The 21150-nt window shown below is 51.2% G+C and overlaps 1 protein-coding gene across 4 annotated transcripts; it reads right to left on the minus strand.

The window, feature by feature from the left end:
- Nucleotides 1-540: 540 nt before the first annotated feature.
- Nucleotides 541-20893, minus strand: TFAP2A (transcription factor AP-2 alpha). 4 transcript variants are annotated; one of them, XM_034068135.1, is made up of 8 exons: nt 15251-15374; nt 14219-14760; nt 12457-12891; nt 9451-9502; nt 7431-7662; nt 6347-6465; nt 3863-4004; nt 541-2308 (listed from the first exon to the last, which is right to left on the minus strand). In XM_034068135.1, the coding sequence occupies exons 2-8, from the start codon at nt 14243-14245 to the stop codon at nt 2020-2022; spliced, it is 1296 nt and encodes a 431-aa protein (XP_033924026.1). In that variant the 5' UTR covers nt 14246-14760; nt 15251-15374; the 3' UTR covers nt 541-2019. The 4 variants fall into 4 exon arrangements, with proteins under 4 accessions (XP_033924026.1, XP_033924022.1, XP_033924017.1 ...); XM_034068131.1 differs by lacking the exons at nt 14219-14760; nt 15251-15374 and adding an exon at nt 20743-20893; XM_034068126.1 differs by lacking the exons at nt 14219-14760; nt 15251-15374 and adding an exon at nt 17617-17978.
- Nucleotides 20894-21150: the final 257 nt, after the last annotated feature.

Consider the following 21150-nt stretch of genomic DNA (forward strand, 5'->3'; position numbering starts at 1 on the left):
TTTTTTCATAGCACCTAATTTTTGGTATTTGCTTGGTAATGATCCTTGTTAAAACACCTTTCTCAAAATGTTTTTTTAAATCTCTGCTCTGCATTCAGACAACTACATGTACAAAATATTATAGGCTTGTAATTCTGCATGCTACATATGAACATAAATAAAAACCTAGAGGTCAACATAAATAAAATAAAACTTTATTTTTTTTTAAATAAAATTATGTTTTGGTTAAAGAAAAGATAGTGTGTCATTTTGTTAGTAGTACAGACAATTTTTTATCCAAAAGAATACATTGTGCTTTATTGTGTCATTTGTCTGAATACAGACTCAGTGGAATATCTAAATGATACCCTGCTCTGAACTCCAAGTTGAAAGTAAGTTTTTATTATACTTGAGGGAAACAATGGGTTCAGCTGCTTATTGCAAGGAGCAATTGTCAAGGGAGAGTTAAACTCAATTACTGTAACCATACTGAATAAAAAATACTGCCAAGAACAAAAATACGCCTGGGTAAAGACAGCCACTGAATAAAAAAAATCGACATAAAGCGTATCAAATATTTATTTATCTGGGCAACAAAGGACTATGATACATTGATAGCCATGGAGACTACTGCCGGCACAACTCAATACAATACAACTATAACTGCTTCCAATATGGCCAGTGGAAATACAGGATACCAGGTGGTCCCAAACGTTTGAAGTTCTTTGGGAAAAAAAAGAAAGAAAAAAAAAAGATAAAAAGAAAAGGAAAAAAAAAAGAAAAAAAAGAGGGGAGAAAGGAAAGAAAAGCTAAATCTTGTTTTAAAAGACAATATTAATTTATTGCTCTGATGGTGCTTTCGGGAAAAGGACAGTGGATGAAAATATCTTCTTTCATTTTCCACAACACATAAGGGTTTGTAAAACCACTAACATGTTTAAAAACCTTGCCAGGGTCCAACATCACTTTATTTTATCTTCAATGAGAAACTAAATGTCATACTAATTATATATAAAAATTCATGGTTTTTTATTTGTTCAGCTGCTTGTCGCCTTTAACATGCTACAACAGGGCTAAAAATGATGAATCCCAGAGAAAAAACCCCCAAAAAACCTCTGATATCTAAATAAGTACCATGAACCACATGATGAACTAAGAGGGGAAGATTTAAAACCCACTAAACAAGAGGTAAACGAGATCACCAGATAAATAAAAAAGGCTTAAAACAGACTCACCATATTTACAATTCCCATTAAATTACACATAAATAAATATATACATACATGAACACTGATTCCCTTATATAATAACCGTGAATCGTGTTGCAATAGAAAGTTCAAGTTGGTCACTTTACCTTGGACAGGAAAGTTTTACAACTGAAGATATGACATGGAACTGCTTGTGTTTTGTGTTCAAGTTTATTCACAATACTGATAAAATGTCATCAGTCCTTTTTGCCTTTTGTTTGCTGCTGCTGTAGTACTTTTTTCACCTTTTTTATGTTTTTAATTTTTTAATATGGCTACAATCTTAACTGAAGTTTATGTAAGGGAAGGTGGTGATTCAGTCCGGTGAAGCTCATAGAATTTTTAAAGTATTGTTTATTTCTTTTTGTTATTTTTTTTAATTTTTAATATATTTTTAGAAAAAAAAGTCCTTTTCTCTTTTGTTTTGTTTTTGTGATTTTTTTTCCTCCTTTTGTTTTATTTAAAAAAAAAGTTCACAAACTCAAGACAGAACTTTTTTTCCTTTGCTGGCTCCATCCCCCTGTTCTGCTCTCTTAGGCTCCAAACTGGGGTTAAAACGGTGGTGGCAGCAGAGAGAGGAGGGGGAAGTTAAAAGGGAGCAAATGGAAATGTAGATGCTGGGAAGGGGTGTGGGGAGAGGGCAGAGCAGTCCTGCAGAGACAGAGAACAGGATTGGCAGAAGGACGCTCATTCTGTTGCTGTAGCCTGGGGTGCTGGGTGCAGGGGAGAGGGAGGAGGGAAATGAATGGATCGATGGGCTATGAGGGGGAAGGGAGAGGAGTGGGGGGGATCCTCACTTTCGGTGCTTCTCCTCTTTGTCGCCGCTTTTGGTGCTGTTGTCTGTGTGGCTGTTGGGATTGTTGCTGAGGTACATTTTGTCCATGGCCTTGAGCGCCTCGGTGAGATAGTTCTGCAGGGCAGTGACAGCAGCACACACTGCCGGGCTCCCGAAGCCATGCGAGATGAGGTTGAAGTGGGTCAGGCAGCTCTGGATGCCCGGCTCCAAAATGGGGTTGGGCCGCGAGTTCCCCAGGGGAGATCGGTCCTGAGCCAGCAGGTCGGTGAACTCTTTACAGATCTGTCTGTAGCACAAATGGAGCAGAGAGACAGAGGGAGGGAGGGCAAGAGAGAGGGAGAGAAATGAACCATCACTGGCGGCAGCAAAGCCTGTGCATTCTCCCTGCTAGATTACACAAGCCCCTGGATCAAGGGGCTACTGGCCCCGAGTGCACACGTGCTCTCTTGTCTCTCCCTTTCCTCTCTACACATCCTTCCCCCCAATTCTCACACCTCCCTGGCACACACAAGCCTCTTCCCTTCACCTTGCATGCGCACACAAGCTTGCACACCCATCATGCCCTGGTCTTGGCCAGCACAGGGGCAAATAACAGGCACACAGATACATACACCTCCAGCATCGCAGCCCCCTGTATCCTTCCCACAAACACATGTCCCTGCCCAGCTGGGTTTTGGAGCAGGCACAAGGTTTAAAGTTCCCTAGCATGGCAGAAGGGAGTAAATGAAGTGCAATATCCAAAGGGATTTATCTGCATCTTGGAAGACACTTTTCTGGGAGGGAACTGGAGAGAGGCGAGGGCCTCTTCCTTCACAAAGCTAAAATAGGCCTTTTTGTCAGGAAGTAAAAGTGAGGGCAAAGAGGGGAATTGAGGCTTTAAATTAGGGTATTCTGAGACATTTATGTATGTACATCTCCATCTACAAATCCAAAGGGACCTTCCCACACAGGGGAAGGCTGACGCTAACTGGGGTCTGGAAATTTCCTTCCAGGGAGGTGGGAAGAGAGGATACAAGGGCACAGTGCAGAAGTTAGGTTAAACCATCCCCTCACTGCACAAATGGTTGGGGAAATAACACGCTTCATAGCAAAAGAGCTCAGAGGCTTGTTGAAACAGTTTCTATTCTAAAAATCCACGTCAGTGTCTTCCAGCCATAAAGCGGCTCCCATCTTCTGCCTGCATCCTATGGCACACCATGCCCTTTGGTGACACATCCATTGGTAACTAAGGGCTACTAAACAACCCTTTTCATTCATTTCCAGCAAACATATAAAAACTATCATTTTCTGTCTACATGTCACCTGGAATGGTGACATGTAGCCCCACCAATGGCAAAGTCCGCTAGCACTTTAACTGCATGCAGATTGGAGTTGAAAATATATCTTTAATATCCCCGTATTCAGTGAGTAAGAGAGCCACTTAGGCAGAAAGAACCATTGCCGATTTTAATGAACTCAGATCAGTTTAACGTGCCAATTCTATTTTACTGTCAATGGAAAGGAAGCCTTCCCCTTCTACCTAAATTGAGAAGCTAAGTGAAAAGGCTCAGAAAACGTTTTTCTCTGAAGAATTACTGCTTTTTCTTTAACTAAACATCCACCCACAACTTTCACGGCTTGCTTTCAAGATAATCTGCACAAACTGATTCGATGGAAACCAAGCTGGGTGATAGAGTTTTCCTATAGCAGGAGGGCAAACACACCCAAACACACCCGTCACCATTTGCAAAACCATCAGCCACTGGCTATGTGTCAAATGCTCACAAATAAAAGCCCCAAACCCGGATTTGTTACCCACCCATCACTCCTGAGCAACACACCGAAAAGGTAAATGTCTTACTTTGTAGCTAGAAGCATGTTTTTTCTTGTGACTTGCTCGTTTGGATCGGAATGTTGTCGGTTGAGAAATTCAGCTACTGCTTTGGCAGGAAATTCTGTCTCACAAACGTACCCAAAGTCTCTAGCTAGATGCACTGCTTCTCCTGAAAAGGGAGGCACGAGCAGGGATGGGAAGGAAACACACAGCTCATCAGTACACATGGCACAGAGGCAAACATCCATTAGAAAGAAAAGTGGGCTACATTCTACCTGGGCTTTTCTTCTAAAAGGCTTGGCCCTTTTTTCCTTTGAAAAAGGTAGGATAAGAAATGCTAATCACATCTTGGAGGAGTTTTCTTCGCTTCAGTCAGGGCAATGCAAATGTGTATTTTCATTACAATCCTTACAAGTAAAAAAATTCTTATGCGAGATTTCAAAGTTTACATTGACTAACAGATACTTTTAGACAGGCAGGCTCCATCCATCTCCAATATGTGCTTAGATTTACATCTCCATACCTTTACACAGCCATTTACCTACATTTCATTCACAGCTATTTACTCTGGAAATGTTTGTGTGCCTCAGCCACCTCTCTATATTCTTTTGCAATGCATCAATGATTAATATTGATCATAATTACTCCTAGAGCTCTTCTAAATAAAATGCATTAAACAGCTAAGTGTTTAAATTTTAACTTGATCGCATATAATTATATGTTCACCCCCAAACGATTAACCATGAGAATTTTAGGGTCATTCCACTGAGTCTGTCTGTTTTGTTGATTTTCAAATCTTTGGTTTTAATTTCCTGAACCAGTTGGTTTTTACTGCAGGGCTTCCTGCCATTAGCTCTAGCTCCGGAAGAACGCATGCGCCAATTAGAGCTTCAAAGCCTCAGTCCAGTGAGCTTGTTTCCATAAAATGGAGCGGATCATAAACAATAACAGTACTCCAGAAACTGCCTCATAGCTACAGGACTCAAAGCCCCAGCAGTGTTTATACTGTCATCCCCCCAAAAATTAGCCACCATAGCTTAAGTTATCCAGAGATGGGCCTTTGGTTTTGTTTTGGTTTACAATAAAAAAAAAAATCATTCTTTTAAAGCCATTGTATTTGAAAGCCAAACAAAACAATCGATTACCATAAACCTGCTCCATATTCATTAACATCACAAATAATGTCAAGCATCTACCAAATCTAGACTTTTAACAAAAGTTTTTTTTTTCCACTCGAGATTCTCATTACAGCACATGGATGCAACAGCAAAGTCTTTTCAGAAACACTAAGACAGTAATTTTCACGCAGCATAAATATATTTGGGCCACTAATCCTGGTGTTTAACTAAATTGAAGCCTGGCACCGCACAGCGCTTCTTTCCTCATCTCTTTGAACATGAAAGGTCTCGCAGAATGCAAAGCGACAACAAAACAAAGCAACAAATTCCCTCCTACACAACCAAACTTCAGCAAACCCGTGCAGCCCAGGCTGCCTAAAAGCACTTTGTAGACTGAACCAGTCCAAAACGCAGTTGAACCCATAAATGAGGGGAAAGGAGGAGGATCTATTCACTGGCCTTGGGCTTACTTTGTGCCAGGCTGCTTCAGCAGCAACTGCAACAGCAACTGCTTCAAAACTAAATGACTGCAAACTCTTGAGCTTCCCACCTCCTGCTTAGGACAGCATAGGATATCCCAAGGCACTAGACATTAAGTTGCACCTTTTCTTGCCAGAGCAGAGCAGAAGAAAATTATATAGCCAAGGGAACACGTGTTCTGAAAATGAGAACCAAAAGGGAGTGGGGGCTGGTGGTAGTGGTACAACTTTGAGGCTTTCAGGACACCATTAATTCATGGCTGAGGTCAAGGATTCCCAAATTAATTCAGGAAGTAATGGTCACGCATTTCTCAAATGCAGATGTCAGAAAACTCAAATGATTTACTTTTATGTGGCTGCAGGCAGGGAGGGAGAATAAACTTAAAGTAGCTGCAGTTTCTGACATTTAAAATTGCTTGGTTGTCCACCTGTGGCAGAACGAGTGCAGCGAAGCATTAAAGGCTCTGCTACGTGTAACTTCCACCTCAACACTCAGGGGTCTCTTACAAGGTTGAGGCAACAACCCCAAGGAGGAGGGATCCTTCCCATGCTGCTCCCAGTGAGTTCTGCTTACTCTGGGGAGGGATGACTCACTTGAGCAAGGGAGCAAAATAGGGCCCTGAAAACATATAGCTCAGAAACTTAAAAGCAAATAAATGGTAGAGTGCAACACTGAGTCTGCAGGACTCACACAAGCCTGCTTCAGGTTAAAACAAAAAGAAAGGCACACAGTAAACATTTTTGTCTGAGGCACAGAAAATAACACCCTTCCAATTGCCAACAAGTGACACTGACTCTGGGGGGAAAACCCAACAAAAACCAAAAAACAACAAAACACAACCCAACATCCAGTCTTCTCCCATTAAGCAAAAGCAACAGCCAAACTTTCCAAAGGAGCCCTCACAGTCACTTACCCTCCACAAGTGACGTGAGCAAGGTAACGTTAGCAGCTTTACGTCTCCCGGCTGGCAGGTTTAATCCTATTTTGTCCAGTTTCTCCCGCAGAGATCTCCCTCCGTTTTTAGACTTCGCCCTGCTCAGAACAGAAGGGCATTAAGAAATGGGGGTAAAAGGGGGCACCTACTCCCACTTTGGATCCTGGTCACAGATTGCCCTGACATCACCTTCCCATGTAGAAAAGTGAGGGGGTGAAGGAGCATGGTCATGGGGAGCTGAAGAGTGAATGCTGCTTGAAAGCAGTCTCGAACATAGGGATGGGGCTTTGGATGGCTCCACGTCTAGGGAACAGGGGCCCTCACTAAGGTCTGGATCAGCCCCCAGGCCGTGGGGGAGCCCTGACCCAGAGCTTCAAGGTAACTTAGACTTAGGGTAGCTTCTCCCCACAGCTCCAGGCATCGGCCCAGGCCTTACAGGTGTCTGATTTATACGCCAGCAGCCCCCACTACTGCCATGGAGCATCACTGCATTCACATATATCCCATCTGTGGCTTTTCGGCCGAGCCAAACCAACCCAGGCTGTGGAGGTGGGAGCTGGTTTAGTTAATCCTGGATGCTACTCCCTGCTTGGGAACTGCATAATTGCCTGGGTGAGGCCACAGGCCCAGGACATCAGGGTGGGGGCCCATTGGCAACCTCCCCCTCTTTCAAGGGAAAAGGGGTGATGCCGGGGTTCATCACTGTGATGGGACAGCGTGCCCGGGACACACACACACCTGGGGGGGGGGGGGGGGAGGGGGGCACAGAAGGCTGTGCGTTGCCGTGGTTACAGCCCCCTGTTCTCCCCCCCACCCCAGCTGGCAGCACTGCCCTAGAGGCCGCGCACACCCCGACCCCTAGCGGTGGGAGCCGCAACCCCCCCCAGCCAGGCAGCCGCTGCCGCCCCGGGTGGACCCTCATGATCATCATCATCATCACCATCATCAATCAGCCCCCTCCTCCCTCCGTCCCTTCCGCCCGCCCGGCACGACACAGCCCGGCCCGGCAGCAGCGGGCGTTATCTACCGTCAGCCCGCCTCCCGCCGTTCCCCCGCCCCTCACCTCCGTAGCACTCCGCCCAGCAGGGAGGCGTTGAGGCACTCGGGCGGCGAGAGGCGTCTCTGCACTTCCGCCACCGTGACCTTGTACTTGGAGGTGGAGCTGAGCAGCGAGAGGCGGCCCGGCACCGAGCAGAAGACCTCGTTGGGGTTCACCACCCCGCCGAAGAGCGTGTCCTTGTTGATGGGGATGGAGGAGACGGCGTTGTTGTTAGACTTGGAGAGGGACACAGGGCCTGCAGGGAGGGAGGAGGAGGATCAGGAGACGGGGAAAAGGGAAGGGACGGGACACCGCCGCCGGGCACCGGGGCCGCGCTGTGCGGCCAGCCCCGGCTCCGCACCGGCTGTGCGCACGGGGGGAGCAAGAGCAGGGCTGCGGCTGGGGCACCCTCGGCTCGCTGGGGGAAAGGAGCAGGGCAGCCTTCGTCCCTCGGCACAGAAATGGGGAAGAAACGCGTCTGCCCCGCGCTACCGCTTTCCCACCCATCCCAGAGCGGGGCACGCCGTCGAGGGGGGCGAGTGCTGGTTGTTAAATCACGTCAGTACCGGCAGCGTTATACGTCACGGGCAGGGCCGGCCCGCAGCGGGGAGCCGCCGACTGCCTTGCCCTCGACCCGTGCCGGGAGATGGGCACCGAACAGGCTCCCCTGGGGGCCGGCCCGCCCGCCCCGCCGCCTCCCCGGCGAGCAACTCTTGACGTGGGAAAACACGAAACGCAGCGGGGATCCGGGCACGCTCGTGCCCCGGCTCGCTTTCTCCCCCAGATATAAAAGCCTAGTCCCTCCCCGGGGTGGGCTGTACCTAGCAGTGCTGCCATTCGGGTTTGCGGTGCTCGCCATCCCCGGGCGTGCGGCCGCCTTCCCGTTTCACACACACACAAACCCCCCACGCCGCCCGACCCTGATACTCTTTCGCGGGCGCAGGCCAACCAAGCGGGGGGCTCTCTCCGTTTTGGATAGATCGCTTGTGACATTAATAGCTCTGGGAAGGCTAATAGATACAACAGGAGTTAAACGAACTCTTGAGATTACTAATAAAAGAGCCAATTATCATGTCGACTTGGAAAGAGCATCTCTTAAGATTTATCCCGTGCACATCTAATTTGACGTGACAAAGGCTTTGCAGCGGGGGGATTAAACTTTGGTCTCGCAGTCTGTGCAGCGGTTAGGGTTAGGGAAGAGGGCAGCTCTGCTCGGCACCTCTCTCCGGTGGCAGCCGGAGCACCCGAATCCCAGGTGGGTGCACGGCCGTGGCACCCCTCGAAGCGGGCAGTGCCTACGCCACCAGCCCCGCGAATTTCACTCCACCAGCAGCTCCCTGCACAGAATCCAAACGTGAACCACTCGCTTCCCACCGAGACCCTCCTTTGCAAAACCCCCAGTGCCACCTTCCCCAATCCTTCGGTCACCCGAAGAAAGACGGGAAAAGAGAACTGAGTGGAAACACACCAGAAATATTTTGCGCGATTCGGAGACCGACTTCCAAGCAATCCCATTCCAAGTGAAGCAAACACACAAAGGCAACGAAAAGCAAACCGCCCGCCTGACAGACAAACACCAGTTTCCAGAAACTAGCCCCTTGCTCTCCAACAGCCCACCTCATCACAGCCGCGATTTAAATAAGAAAACCCGAAGAAGGAGGAGCAACGTTTTGTTTTCTTATTCACAGCCCGGTTCACCAACAACGATTAAACCCCTCCGGCCACTCAGCCAGATGCATGGGGCAAATCAAGGAACCGAATTGTTCCCTAATGCCCTAAAATACCGGCTCCAGTTTTCTAGATCGTCTGCTATCGCTTTTCCTCGTTAACGACAACAATAATTAAAAGACCCGGCAAACGTGGCCGCGTAAGAGGGTGGATTTTAACCCGCGTTGCCCGTTTTCTTTCTCTGCCTCCAATCCCTTGGCCAACAGTACGTGCCAGAGGAAGGAGCCCAGGGGTGGGGGGAGGCCGGGTAAGTCCTCCCTGCCAGCAGTCCCCAGCTTGTGACGACATGTTTGGTATGCGCAAGGAAACGGCTTACCTTTCTTAATTACAGTTTGATCTGGGATGTTAATACCGGGGTCTTCTACGTGCTGCAACGAAAGGAACAGGCAGGGATGTAAATGTACAACCACAACAAAAGGCGGAGGGGGGCTGGGATGGGCTGGGGTGCAGGAGAATTTTTGTGTGTCCCCCCCCAGGCACGGTGCAGGAAGGGAAAAAAAACAGGTCTTGTGGCAGGGGGCAGATGGGATTTAAGAGGGATTTCCTTTATCGGGAGGAATCCTGCATCCCTGCCTGCTCTTCCCCAGTTCCCCAAGAAACAGAAATAAATGATAAATCGCCCACATGCCCCCGAGGCTTGAGCAGCCGAGGCCGACACCCGAGTGGCCTCCACAGCTTCTGCAGGCTCCCTCCTCTCCTTTCTCTCTCCTCTTTTCCCTTCCCTCCTTCTCCTCTCTTTCCTAGGAAGCAGCCCTGGCCCTTCCCGCCGCTGCTGCACCCACGGGAGGGAAAGCACAAAGGAGCTGGGAGCGGTGGGTTGCCAGGGGGGTCCCACGCACCCCCGGGCTCCCCCACTATTGTCCCCTCGCAGGTTCCACTGTGGGGGCTACAGCTGGGGTTCCCGCGGCAGAGCCACGACGTGATTAGAAAGTCAAATGAAATCATGTTTTCTAATTCCAAAAACTGACAGGCAATATAATGTCTGGCTGTGTTTACAAATTAACACCAGTGCTGCTGAGATAGAAGATTTCACAATCGTTACAAAACCCAGGCATTACCATTTAAAAAACTATTACTTCCTTCTCTAGTCTTTGTCCAACAATAATACTGATTCTAACATTTTCCATTCTGTCTTGGATTTATGCTCCTGTTAATTGTGCCTGATCTCAATGATTCCGGGTGGATGGTACTAAGTTGCTTTATTACAGGTTTTATTATACTCAATGCTCTCATTTGTAACTTGCCTAAAGTGCTTCTGGATTTAAGTATAATTAAATTGAGAAATGTTCAGAAATGACTACTGCTGCAGTTCTTGTGTTTTAACTATATGGGGAAATATGATCCCTTTATGCATGCACCCTAAACCCATAAAGTAAATGTAGTGTGGCATAATACTTTTATTTGTGTTATTTCTACACATATTCCATACAGGGAGGACTGTTAAGTTTAAAATCCCACAGAGATATTTATGATTAAATAATTTTCAACGTCTACTTGATTTTCTTAAATATTTAGTGGTCGTTTTTATTAAAGGTTAACTGTTGCCGCAACAGAGAAATTAAAAACGACCCTTTCCAGACCCAGATTTCAGTAAAGGGCTTTTTTTTCTTTTATTTAAAAAAATAACTGGACAAAATACTATTTAAAGATACATCCTCTTATTTTTATGCCTTCCCTCATACAGCCTGCTGATTCAGTTTTACAGAGAAAAAAAAAATTGGCTGGGCTGGTTTAAGGATTTAAACCAGATGGCATTTGGTTTTCCCGAAGTATAGCAATGCTATTAATTCATAGAACTGCAGAGAGAGGAGGCTTCCCAAGTCAGCCCACTGCCACGGAGCACCACGGAGGAGAGGGAGAAATCAAGAGAACATTTTAGGTCATGTTCCTCCTTACAGCAATCAGGGGTTTGCAGTCAACAAATTAGTTTATTCTTACTAGTGCCTCCATGTTATTTTATATCAGGTTTAGCGAATCGACCCACTTTTAACGGATTCAAATTGCTGACTAAATCCTCCACTTTGGGAAATGTATGCGTTTATTGCAAAACTGCTAAACATAACCAGCAATTTTCTGTGGCTAATTTAGCCAGATGAGGGCTGTAATAAATTCACTATTTTGCCCAAGTATAATTTACAAAAGATTTCAAAATGACCCCCAAAAATAGGTAAGTTCATCTGAACATTATCCTTGCAACACGAAACTGTACTCATTAAACTGTCAGCAAATATATTATTGTAATATTTGATCCTGTAATTTGGGATGGCATTTCAGCAAAAATCACATCCAGATACCACACTTCCCTCCCTCCCTCTTTCCTCCTGCAAGTCGAGCAGCTTCAGCCCCTCAGCAAGAGCTCTGTGGGCTTTGATATATTTATTGCCATATTCTAATTCCATTTTCAGGGAGAAACCCAGAAAGATGAACTTTGATCGGGACCCATCATATTGCATAAGGCCATTTGCCTAACCGAACAATAGCCCTGGCCTTGCTTTGTAAATAGCCTGTGTGATAATGTCATGCTTAACTAGAAATCATTTTTTAAAATCTGTATTTATCGATAACAGAATTAGATCCCCCAAATAATGCATCCTCCAATGGACTCCCAACGTTTAATTTAATATAGGGTGTAGCAGGTCTGGCTCGAATTTGATAACCTATAGCTAATGATTTATGAGGTCATCCCATCACACCGCTGCTAAAAGAAGGCGGCAGCATTTTAGTATACCTCGTCCCTGATTTGTCAATTAATTCCTTTAGAGAAGAGGACTGCCCGTATCCTCTCCCAACTTAGGATGGCGTTATCCCGTATGCCAATTCTGTAATCACAGGACACCGATTTTCCCTTCTTAGTTCACTTTCATCCACTTTTTTTTTTTTGCTTTCTTTCTTTCCTTCCGCCTTTCCATTTGCCTGGGAGGACATTTAATGAGATCTCGTGTTTCAGATCTGTGTTTTTCCCAAGGCAGTGAGAAATCCCCAAATGCATGGCCCTGTGGTGATATTATATATTCTTCCAATCGTAACAGCTTATTGTCATTGAGAAGGAAAGATATTGTTAACGATGACAGTAATTTGATTTATTTATATTTTAGCGGGCGCTTTAACAGGGAGGCATCGCACAGGGACAGGCTGCGAGAAGCTATTGTTCTAGGTGGGGGCTTTGCCTTTCCCTGGGGGGTGTGTGGGGTGGGGGTGTCTCTTCTTCCCTCCCTCTTCTCTTTTTTGGGGCCCCCCCCTCCCTCCCCCCTAAGTTGTGTTCCCGCTGGGTGGGGGGACAGGGGAGAGGTGCAGCAGGCACTGGGGCTGCATCTTTCCTTACCGGCACATCCTCGATGGCGTGGGGGATGGAGTGGAGGGGCAGGTCGGCCAGCCCGGAGCCCAGCCCGTGGGGGGCGTGCAGCAGGTCGTCGTGCCGTCGGTAGTCCCTGCGTGGGTCCAGCCCCGAGAGCTGGTGGGGCAATCCCCGGTGCGTGTGGAGCAGCCCCGTTTCCTGGCTCTGCCTCTGTCCCGGCCATCCCGGGTGCTGGGGCTGCGGCTGGGCATGGAGGGGGTTGAGGCTGTAGGGGTCGTTCACGTGGGAGTAGGGGTCCTGAGACTGGGGGTAGATGGGCTGGTAAGGCGGAGGGAAGTAGGGGGGCTGGAAGTCGGCGTTGGGGGTGTGGGAGAGCGGCGGGGCGCTGGTGTAGGGAGACTGACCCACGGTCCCCAACTGGGGTAGCCGGGCTGTCCCGTTGCTGGTACTGTCGTGGCGCTCCTGGGGGGAAGGGGGGGTGACGAAGGGGTGGGGGGTGGGGTGGAGGAAGAGGGGGAGGGGGAGAAAAGAAAAACAAAGATAATATAAAACTGTTTCTACCCAAAATCTCCTTGCAAATTTTACCTATCAGGCAAAGATGTGCAATTCGTCCGCTCCGAGGCGGAGAACAGCAGATCTGGGGGGGTTGGTTTCTGTGTCTCTGATTTCCCTTTGCACGCAATTAAGAAGCAGTCTCGCTTTTTAAATAATAATAATGATAATGATAATAATAATAATAATACCGGCAGCAACGATAGCAGCAGTAATAGCAATAATTATAACAGAACTGCTCATGATATTGCGGCGATACAGCGTTGATTCCCGATCGGGCCCCGGCATTTCAGGAGCAGGTATTTCCCGCAAATAAAAAAGAATAATTCATAAGCCGGTATTATTAAAATAATAATTCTCCCACGACCCGAAACCCTCCCACTGATTCTGGGTAGATCCGAGACAAATACCATCGCTGGGATTACTGGTAATGCATCCCAGGGAAACCCTGGAAAATCCAAGCCCACTGCCATTTTGTTACTAGAAGACGCCAAAATAGGCTCTAAAGAAACGGGTCGTTCCCCCCGCGAGTTTTACACATGTTTCATTCAGGGCGAAGGTACTGCCCCGGGCCCCCACCGACGGGGAGAGCCGCCACAGTGCCCAGCCGAGCTCCCCGCTCGCCAGAGGGCCATTTGAGAGCAGGGAGAACTGCGGCGGCGGCGGCCGGGGCAGCTGAGGAATGTCCTGGGCAGCCGGGGGGGAGCTGCCCCCCAGCTCCACCGCCCCGGGCCGAGACGGGCGAGCAGCACAGAAATGCGCCCCGGCGCTTCGGCACGGCTCTGCCGGCTCCCGCAGCCGGGCAGAACAGCTCCCCAGGTATGTCCAGGGAAAAAGGCATGGCCTCCTCGGAGGAGGAGGAAGGCAAAGGGGAAAAAGCCTTGAGCCCGAAAAAGGGAAACGAGAAAGCCGAAAATATCCCGTTTGCAGGTGGCAAGGTGAGGAAATGGAAACGGTAGAGTCCAAGGAAAGCTTTTTGCCGTTCACTTGAAGCAGGCAAAAAAAAAAAAAAGAAAAATTAAATAAGGAGGGAAAAAAGAGAGAATAAGAAAAAAGGGTGAGGAAGCTGAACCAGGGAATTTATAAAAATGAAGGAAATGAAAGAAATTAAAATGAATGAAGGAAAAAAAGCCCTCTCCGGAAAGCTGCGTGCGAAACCCCGATCGCCACCGCCGACAACAATAGCAAGACCCAGCACACACCGAACCCCCTCCGAGAGAAACGCGAAGCAACTCACCATAGCCGAAAAACTGTGCACTAACATCTGCGAAGAGTCGGGGGTTACAAGTCAAGGTAGAAAAAAAGCCAAAACCAAAACCCCAGAAGAGGCAGAGGAAAGGGACCGGCGGAGCGCGCAGCCCCCGGCGGAGCCCCGCGGGTGCGGGCGCGGCGCGGGCGCGGAGGGAGCGCGGCCGGAGCCCGGCGCTAGGCGCGGGCGGCAGGACCGGGACGCTGGGGCTGCTCCTGCACCGCGGGCGCGCCACTATAATCCATCAGAACTTGCACCGATCTCTGCTGCCCTTCATCGGGTGTTGCCAAGGCGAGCTCTCTATCCTGGCGTGGTGTGAGGAGTCAAAGTTGGTTGTTTTGGTTTTTTTCCCTTTTTTTTGTTTGTTTTGCGCTTTTTTTTTGCCTTTTTTGTTTGTTTTTAGTGTGTGTGTTTGTTTCTTAATCCTTTTTTTTTTCTTTTTTTTCCCCTCTGTCTCTTTTTCTCCTTTGACTTAGGCTGCTGCTTCACTTGAGCTCCTAATAACAGATCTGCTGCCTTCCTGGAGACTCCTAATAGCAGATATTCATGACTATTAATATTACACGAACACTTAATAAGGGAAGAATGGCTGGAAATCGAGCGTGAAGCGAGAAGGCAACTCAAGGCAGAGCCTGTTCTAAATGACGTCCATTGAATGAAGAATCAGTGTATCTAATCAGAGATGGGGGAAAGGGAGAGAGAGAGAGAGACAAAAAGGGAGAGAGAGGGAGCGGGAGAGAGAGAGGGGGCACATGCTGCTGCGTCTGACGAATCACAGGGAAGGGGCAACATTTTAAAAGGTTGCAGGGCATGCAAAAGTGAAAGAGAAAGAGATCCGGAGAGAGAGGGTGGGAGCCAGGAGGGGGGTGCAGGGGGGTGGGGTGCGAGCAGAAGGAGAGAGAGGAGGGGGCGCGGTATCACCCCTTCCTCCCCTTCTCTTCCCCTCCCCTCAATTCCTCTCCCCCCACCGCCGTCGCCTCCTCCCCGTGCCCCGAGCCCCGCTGTCCTTCGCAAGCGCACCTCGGGCTGCGACTGCTGCGCGTAGCCGGCCTCAAAGCCCAGGGAGAAGAGCGGCTGCTGGCTCCCCGCTTGGCTCTTGCCGCTTTCGGCCCCGGCACCGCCTTTACGCGGAGTGGGCTCCACGGGGCCACCCCCCGCCGCCGCCACCGCCCCGTCCATGCCTCGACGGCGCCCCGCCGAGGGGCTCCCCGCGCCGCTGCCCCTGCGGCGGCCGCCCCGCGCCGCCGAGCCGGCTCGCCTCCGTGCCCCGCGTCCCGGAAACCGTCTGGGAAAGTTTTTTTGGGTGTCTCCCCTTCTGGGTGTCAGCCCTCCTCCTCCTCCTCTTCTTCCTCCGATTCGAGCCCAGCGCCGAGGCCGGCGGGCGCCCAGGGCGGGGGGGCTGGGGAGCCCAAGGAGCATCCGCCGGGCTCCCCGCGGCCCCCCTCTCGGAGGATCCGGGAAAAGACGGGGGGAAAGGCAGGAGGCGGTGAGGCGGGGAGGGAAGGGAAGGAGGGCGGGAGGGACGCCAGCGGGAGAGGGAGCCGGGAAAAGAGGCAAGGCGAGCGCTTCTCCCGGCCCAGACAAGCCGGGGCTCCGGCGCAACCCGTCGGACTGGCTGTGCAACTCCCAAACAACTCCCTCAAACAGGCACCGCTCCTCCTCGCCGCCGCTGCTGCCCCACCGCAGCCGCCGCGCCGCCGCCGCCCGGCCCCGCGCTCCGCCCGCCTGCTCCGGCCCCCGGGGCTGAGCGCGGCTGGCCGGGCTTCACTCCGCTTTCCTTCCTCTTTTTTTTCCCCTTCTTTCCCTTTTAAAGGCAGGTCCTACCCCCGCCAGGGCACAGCCACCCTCTGTTCCATCCCCTCTGCAAGTCACCTCGCCGCCGCTCCCGAGCAGAAAGCCGAGCGGTACCGCGCCCTCCCGCACAACAGCCCGCGGGCTCCGGCGGAGCAACCGCTGCTCCCGCCGCGCTTAGGAGCACCTCGGTGCAAGTCCCGTTAGCGCAAGGCAACAAAAGCCGTTGGCGATGATATCCATAAGCTCGCACGTGTGCACACTTGAACACCGAGCCTGGGGGACGAAGGGGGAGACACGCTTTCCTTGCGAAATCCAGCTGAACAATATATATACATACATATATATACATATATTTCGTCCCTGTTTAAAATAAATAAATAAACCCAGACCCCTGCCACTTCATTCCTAGAAATCAAAGAAATCAAGCATCCGCCAGCGAGTGCATCTAAGACCTCAGCTTCCTCACCGGGAGACAGCTTTATCCCAAACTCCTCGATCCGGGACCAAGCCACATCATTTAGTTGCCGGCGATCCTGGCCGGACCTCTATCCCTTCCCTAAACTCCATCGCCCGAAGCAGCGACAGGGTCGAGTGGGATCGTGGCTCCCCATTTGCCCCAGGCGTGCCCATCGGCAGGGCTCCGCTGAGGCTGGGGGCACCTTTCGGCGTGGGTCATGACCACATAACTGCGTTCATTTGCAAAGTGGAGTCCTTTATTGGGCGGTGTAAACGCGCTGCACAGGCAACTTTTGCGAAACGGGTGACAATGATATTCGTTGGTTTGAGACCAGCCATGGGTCCTGGACATCGCTCTTCTTTTTCCTCCTCTTCTCCTTTTTGTCAGATTAAAAGACTCTCCCCTCTTTCTAAATATATGGATGCACACACAAACACACTGAGAGATGCATGCACACTATCGGTGCTGAACGGCTCCAAAACCAAATCAGGTGGATTTAATTTTTTTCCTTTTAATTTTCCACTTGGAAAAATATTATTTCTCAAACTCGTGGGAGTGTGGCCCTGAAAACTGGAGGGTTGGGGAACATCGTTCCCAACCTTGGGATTTCAGTTCAGCAGATGACCCCTGAAAATCTATGCAGCTCGGTATAATCGGCATGCCGCTACATCCAAAAGACGGAACTGAAGCGTCGATCCTTAGCCGATTTATTGGGATGTCTCGGGTACCTGTCGTGTAGGAATAATTCTCTTCCCTTTGTCTCTTTGCCCTTTCATTCATTCATTCATTCTTTCATCAGTCCATTCATTCAGTTAGCCAGCCACCTATCCATCCATCCATCCATCTGGATGAGTGTAGCATCCTAGAGCCTTATCTACAGAGGATCTACCTATAGCCCAGACTGATGCTGGATCCTGCTTGCCTTTCCTCATACATTTTCGACAAAGCCGGCTTTCAACAAGCCCCGAAGTTCCTGGGGAAGGACCCCAGCCTCTCTCCAGCTGCAGGACCGCAAGGAAGCCTGGTGAAGGAGCAGAAGTTTTCCTAAACGAAATTGGGAGACGGAGGGATGCTGCAGGCTCCCGCTCGCAGCTGCGGTACCGGGGCTGTGCCCCGGCCGGAGTGAAGCGCTTACCTCACATTCCTCATACTTGATATTATCCGTCAGTTTCCAAAGCATTTTCATGGATTGGCGTGAGAGAGAGGGAGAGGGTTTGGTTCTGCCTTTCCCTGCGGTGGCGGCGTGGGGAGCGCGGCTGGCGCAGGCTGCGCAGCGCTCCCGTCCGCGCTCGGAGATCTCCCTCTAATGGTGGAAACTTTTCCCTTTTCCAGCTCTTTACCCACAACCTAATCGCCTCATTAGCATATCAACAACAGTCCAATTGCTCGCCAGCACAACAACCTGCAGCGATGGACACAGGTAGCAAGGACCCACGAGCAGAAGGGGGGGAGAACAAAAACAAAACAACAACAAACCCACCCAAAAAACAATAAAAAAGAAAAAATAAAAGGAAAAAATAAAAAAGAGAAATAATAATAAAATGCTTTCTCCAAACCGCCGAGCCCCTCCACAGGGGGCAGCGGGCCCTATCTGTATCCCTGCCTGCGGGCGAACAGGGCTCGCCGGCCTAGGCTCCCCCCGTTCCCCTGCCTCCTAGGGAGGATGGGAAGAAAGCAGCCAAAGAGGCTACCGTCCCTTCATCTACAGAGTTTGGGGCTAGCCATGAGCCATCCCCTGACTTACTTCCCCCTCACCCCCCTTTTCTTTTCCCCAGGGGTTTTAAAGAAACCAAAGGGAGGAGAAACGAGACTCGGGTCTTGCTCTAACGAGGTTATTGTCTGCGAAGGCTCCTGTTGCCTTCTGGATGTGATCTTTTAGGTGGCTATTTGAAAAGCTTCTTTCATTTGCAAAGTATTTGGTTCCTCTCTGATCTGTTGGCTATTGGGCTTCAAGAAAAAAAAGGCAACCGAAAAACCCAACATAAACTCCCAGACAGAAGTGAGCGAGCGGTAATGTGAATGCAGCAGGAGCCAGAAAGTCTATTGCAAGCACCTGAGCAAAGGGACAAAACAGTGACCATTAAAAAAACTTCGGTACTTTCTTAGGTGGAGCACTTCTTTTGCTTAACAATGTACAGCTAAACGGGCGCTCAGCCCGCTTTCCCGGGGGACTGCTCTTCCACACTTCTCCTTTACGTCCTCGGGTGCCCAGCTTGTATCCATCCACCGAAAGGCTTCGTTTTCCCCTCTCGCCGACCCATCGCAGCTTCTAACGGGGACCGAGGCATTGTCCTCTCCCTGAGCCTGGCTCCCCGGGCACTCCCCGGAGCCGGACATCCCCACGGAAAGGGGAGGCAAGGCACCTGGCTGCCCTGCTGCTCCTCAAAACTTCCCTCTGCCAACCGCAGAACCTGGCAGCCTGGGGGCCCGCGGGACCCTACCGGCCCCTCCGCCCCAACCCTGGGGAATAATGCACTGCTTCCAGCAGCCAACAGCCCCCCCGCTCCGTGGGGAGTCACGGCGGGGCTTGGGGGGCCGGGACACGCGTCCCAACGCCGGGAAGGTCGGCAGAGCCTGCAGGCTCCGGGCCTGCTCCTCCAAACACACACATCTACGTCCCCAAAACTGATTGTTTTTTTTCTTTTATTCTTTTTCCCCTTGCCCCCTCCTCCTCCCCCGATGCTCTTTTTCACTAGCGCTTTTGTCTGCAAGTGGCAGGAGAGTAAATTGTTGTTTTTACTCCCATTGAGCTTCAAATGGAACTGGCAGATTAAGCCTAGTTAATATCCCCGGGGGGGGGGGAAGATGAGAATAAGAGGGGCGGCAGATAACGAAAGGACCCATCGCCCATTAGCGCCGTCCTGTCGGAGCCGGAGGAGCCTCCCACCCGCGGCCCTTCGAGACTCCCGTGGGCCAAAGGCCTGGCCCTTGCCCCTTCTCTTCGCCAGTCCCAGAGTGCAGGGGTATAGGGAAAAGGGCGGCTTCCCCCAGAAGAACCGCACTGGGACTCAGCTTCTGCTGTCTTCTCACCGTGTCTGCCCGGAGGGGACCCTCCGTCAGGCACGGGGGGGTGCAGTGGGTCAGAGGGGGCCTCGGCACAGGGGAGCTGGAGCACGAACAGCCGGGGTGTAAGGAAAAGTCGGAATAAATTTCGAGGCAGATAGACTGTAAGTACGAGTTGACTTCAGTAAAAAAAATAGATTAAAAAGCTCTTTTGATCACTTTTCCGCACCAACCCGATAAAAAGAGGGCAGTTCTAAGCGTAAAACATAATAAATTAAAAATAAATCTTTCTTTACCGCATTCTCCCCCTCCTTTTAATATTTTTTTTTCTGCAGACTTCCTGCTACTCTAAACAAAAATTAAATAAGGCAAAGTGAAGAAAGACTTAGCCGAGAGATCTGAACGGCTGGGAGCAGAAAAAGCAGCTAGGATCCCGTCTTCAGCTGGAATGTCCAGGGGAAAAAAACCCAGGCGTTTTCGATAATATGAGCCCTGGTGTTTGAACAGGACTGTCCTTCCCATGTGTTAGCCGGCAAACAGCGGCGGTCCGGCCCGAGGGGACAGACACCAAGCCGCTGCAGGGATTCCCACTATCTCCCGGTTTGGGAGCCGCCGCAGCTCCACGCGTGTCTACTCGCCCGCGGGACCCGCACGCCAGGGCCGGGCCAGGGCCGCGTTTTTCCCACTGGGTGCTGCATTTCCCTCCAGCTCACCCCGAGGTGCTGCTTTCCAGGGGAGCACCCGCCGCGTCTGCACCAGGGTGGGACCCGGCAGCGTCCTTCATCCACGGGAAGGGCTCGGGTGGGAGCTCACCGCGATGTTTCAACCCTCGCAGCGCAGGCCTCGGGGCTCTGCCCCGCGATGAAATCCGCCACGCTCAGGGGGCAGCCCCAAGCCCCGCGGCAGGACGGCGGCGACCGCCGGCCCCGGCCAGTAGCACGGGCGGGCACATGCCGCCCTTCCGCGGCCCACGCTGCCGGGCAGCTCAGACCCTGACCGGGCCGGCCCCAGCGGCGGTGTTGGAGCAACCCTGGTCCCTCCCGGCCACGATCTCGGTCCCGGCCCACCACTCTCTACCTGTTGCGGCCGGGTCCCGCCGGTGGCCGGAGGCAGCTCCCAGCACAAGCAGCCGCACAATCGCCAACTCTGGTGCCAGGTTTGCCCCCGCTCCCTGCTAGCCCGTCACCTTTCCCGCTCCAGCACTGTCTCCCGTCCCAAAACACTAATAACCACCCCCAGGGCAGGAAGGTCGCCTTACCTGCCAGTCCCCCATTTTGGCAAGGATAGACATCCTGGCTGCGGGCTCCGGATCCCCAGGCCCCTGCTGGTCATGGACTGCGAGGTCAAGCCACCACCGCGGGACGCCTGTGGGTAAATCCTTCCTTTACCTGCTCTAAGACTCTCTCACCTGGCCATAAAGAGCTGGGTGCTCCCTACCCGCGCCTGCGCGCTACTCCCGCGCTGCTTGCGCGCTGCCCCCCGCCGTCGCACTCCCACCGCGCCTGCCCGGCCCCGCGGCCCCCTGGGGTGCATGTTCACCAGCCCCCCGGGACCCACCGGGCATGTCCCGGCCACGCTACAGCCGCCAGCTCCTCTGCCCCCTGCGCTGCTCCCCCAAAACCGGGCGGGGAGAGGGGGGCTCTGCTCGCTCCGGTGCCTGAGGCCG

This window comes from Melopsittacus undulatus, chromosome 1 (assembly GCF_012275295.1).
Source record: "Melopsittacus undulatus isolate bMelUnd1 chromosome 1, bMelUnd1.mat.Z, whole genome shotgun sequence".
NCBI classification, from domain to species: Eukaryota; Metazoa; Chordata; class Aves; order Psittaciformes; family Psittaculidae; genus Melopsittacus; species Melopsittacus undulatus.

Coding starts and splice junctions, on each gene's coding strand:
- TFAP2A (XM_034068120.1), bottom strand. CDS start 15,649: ATGCTCCTTGGGCTCCCCAGCCCCCCCGCCCTGGGCGCCCGCCGGCCT. Junction 12,892..15,250: donor CGCAGCAGTCGCAGCCCGAG/GTGCGCTTGCGA, acceptor CCTTCCCCCCAG/GAGCGCCACGACAGTACCAG. Junction 2,309..3,862: donor AACATGCTTCTAGCTACAAA/GTAAGACATTTA, acceptor TTTGTGCTACAG/ACAGATCTGTAAAGAGTTCA.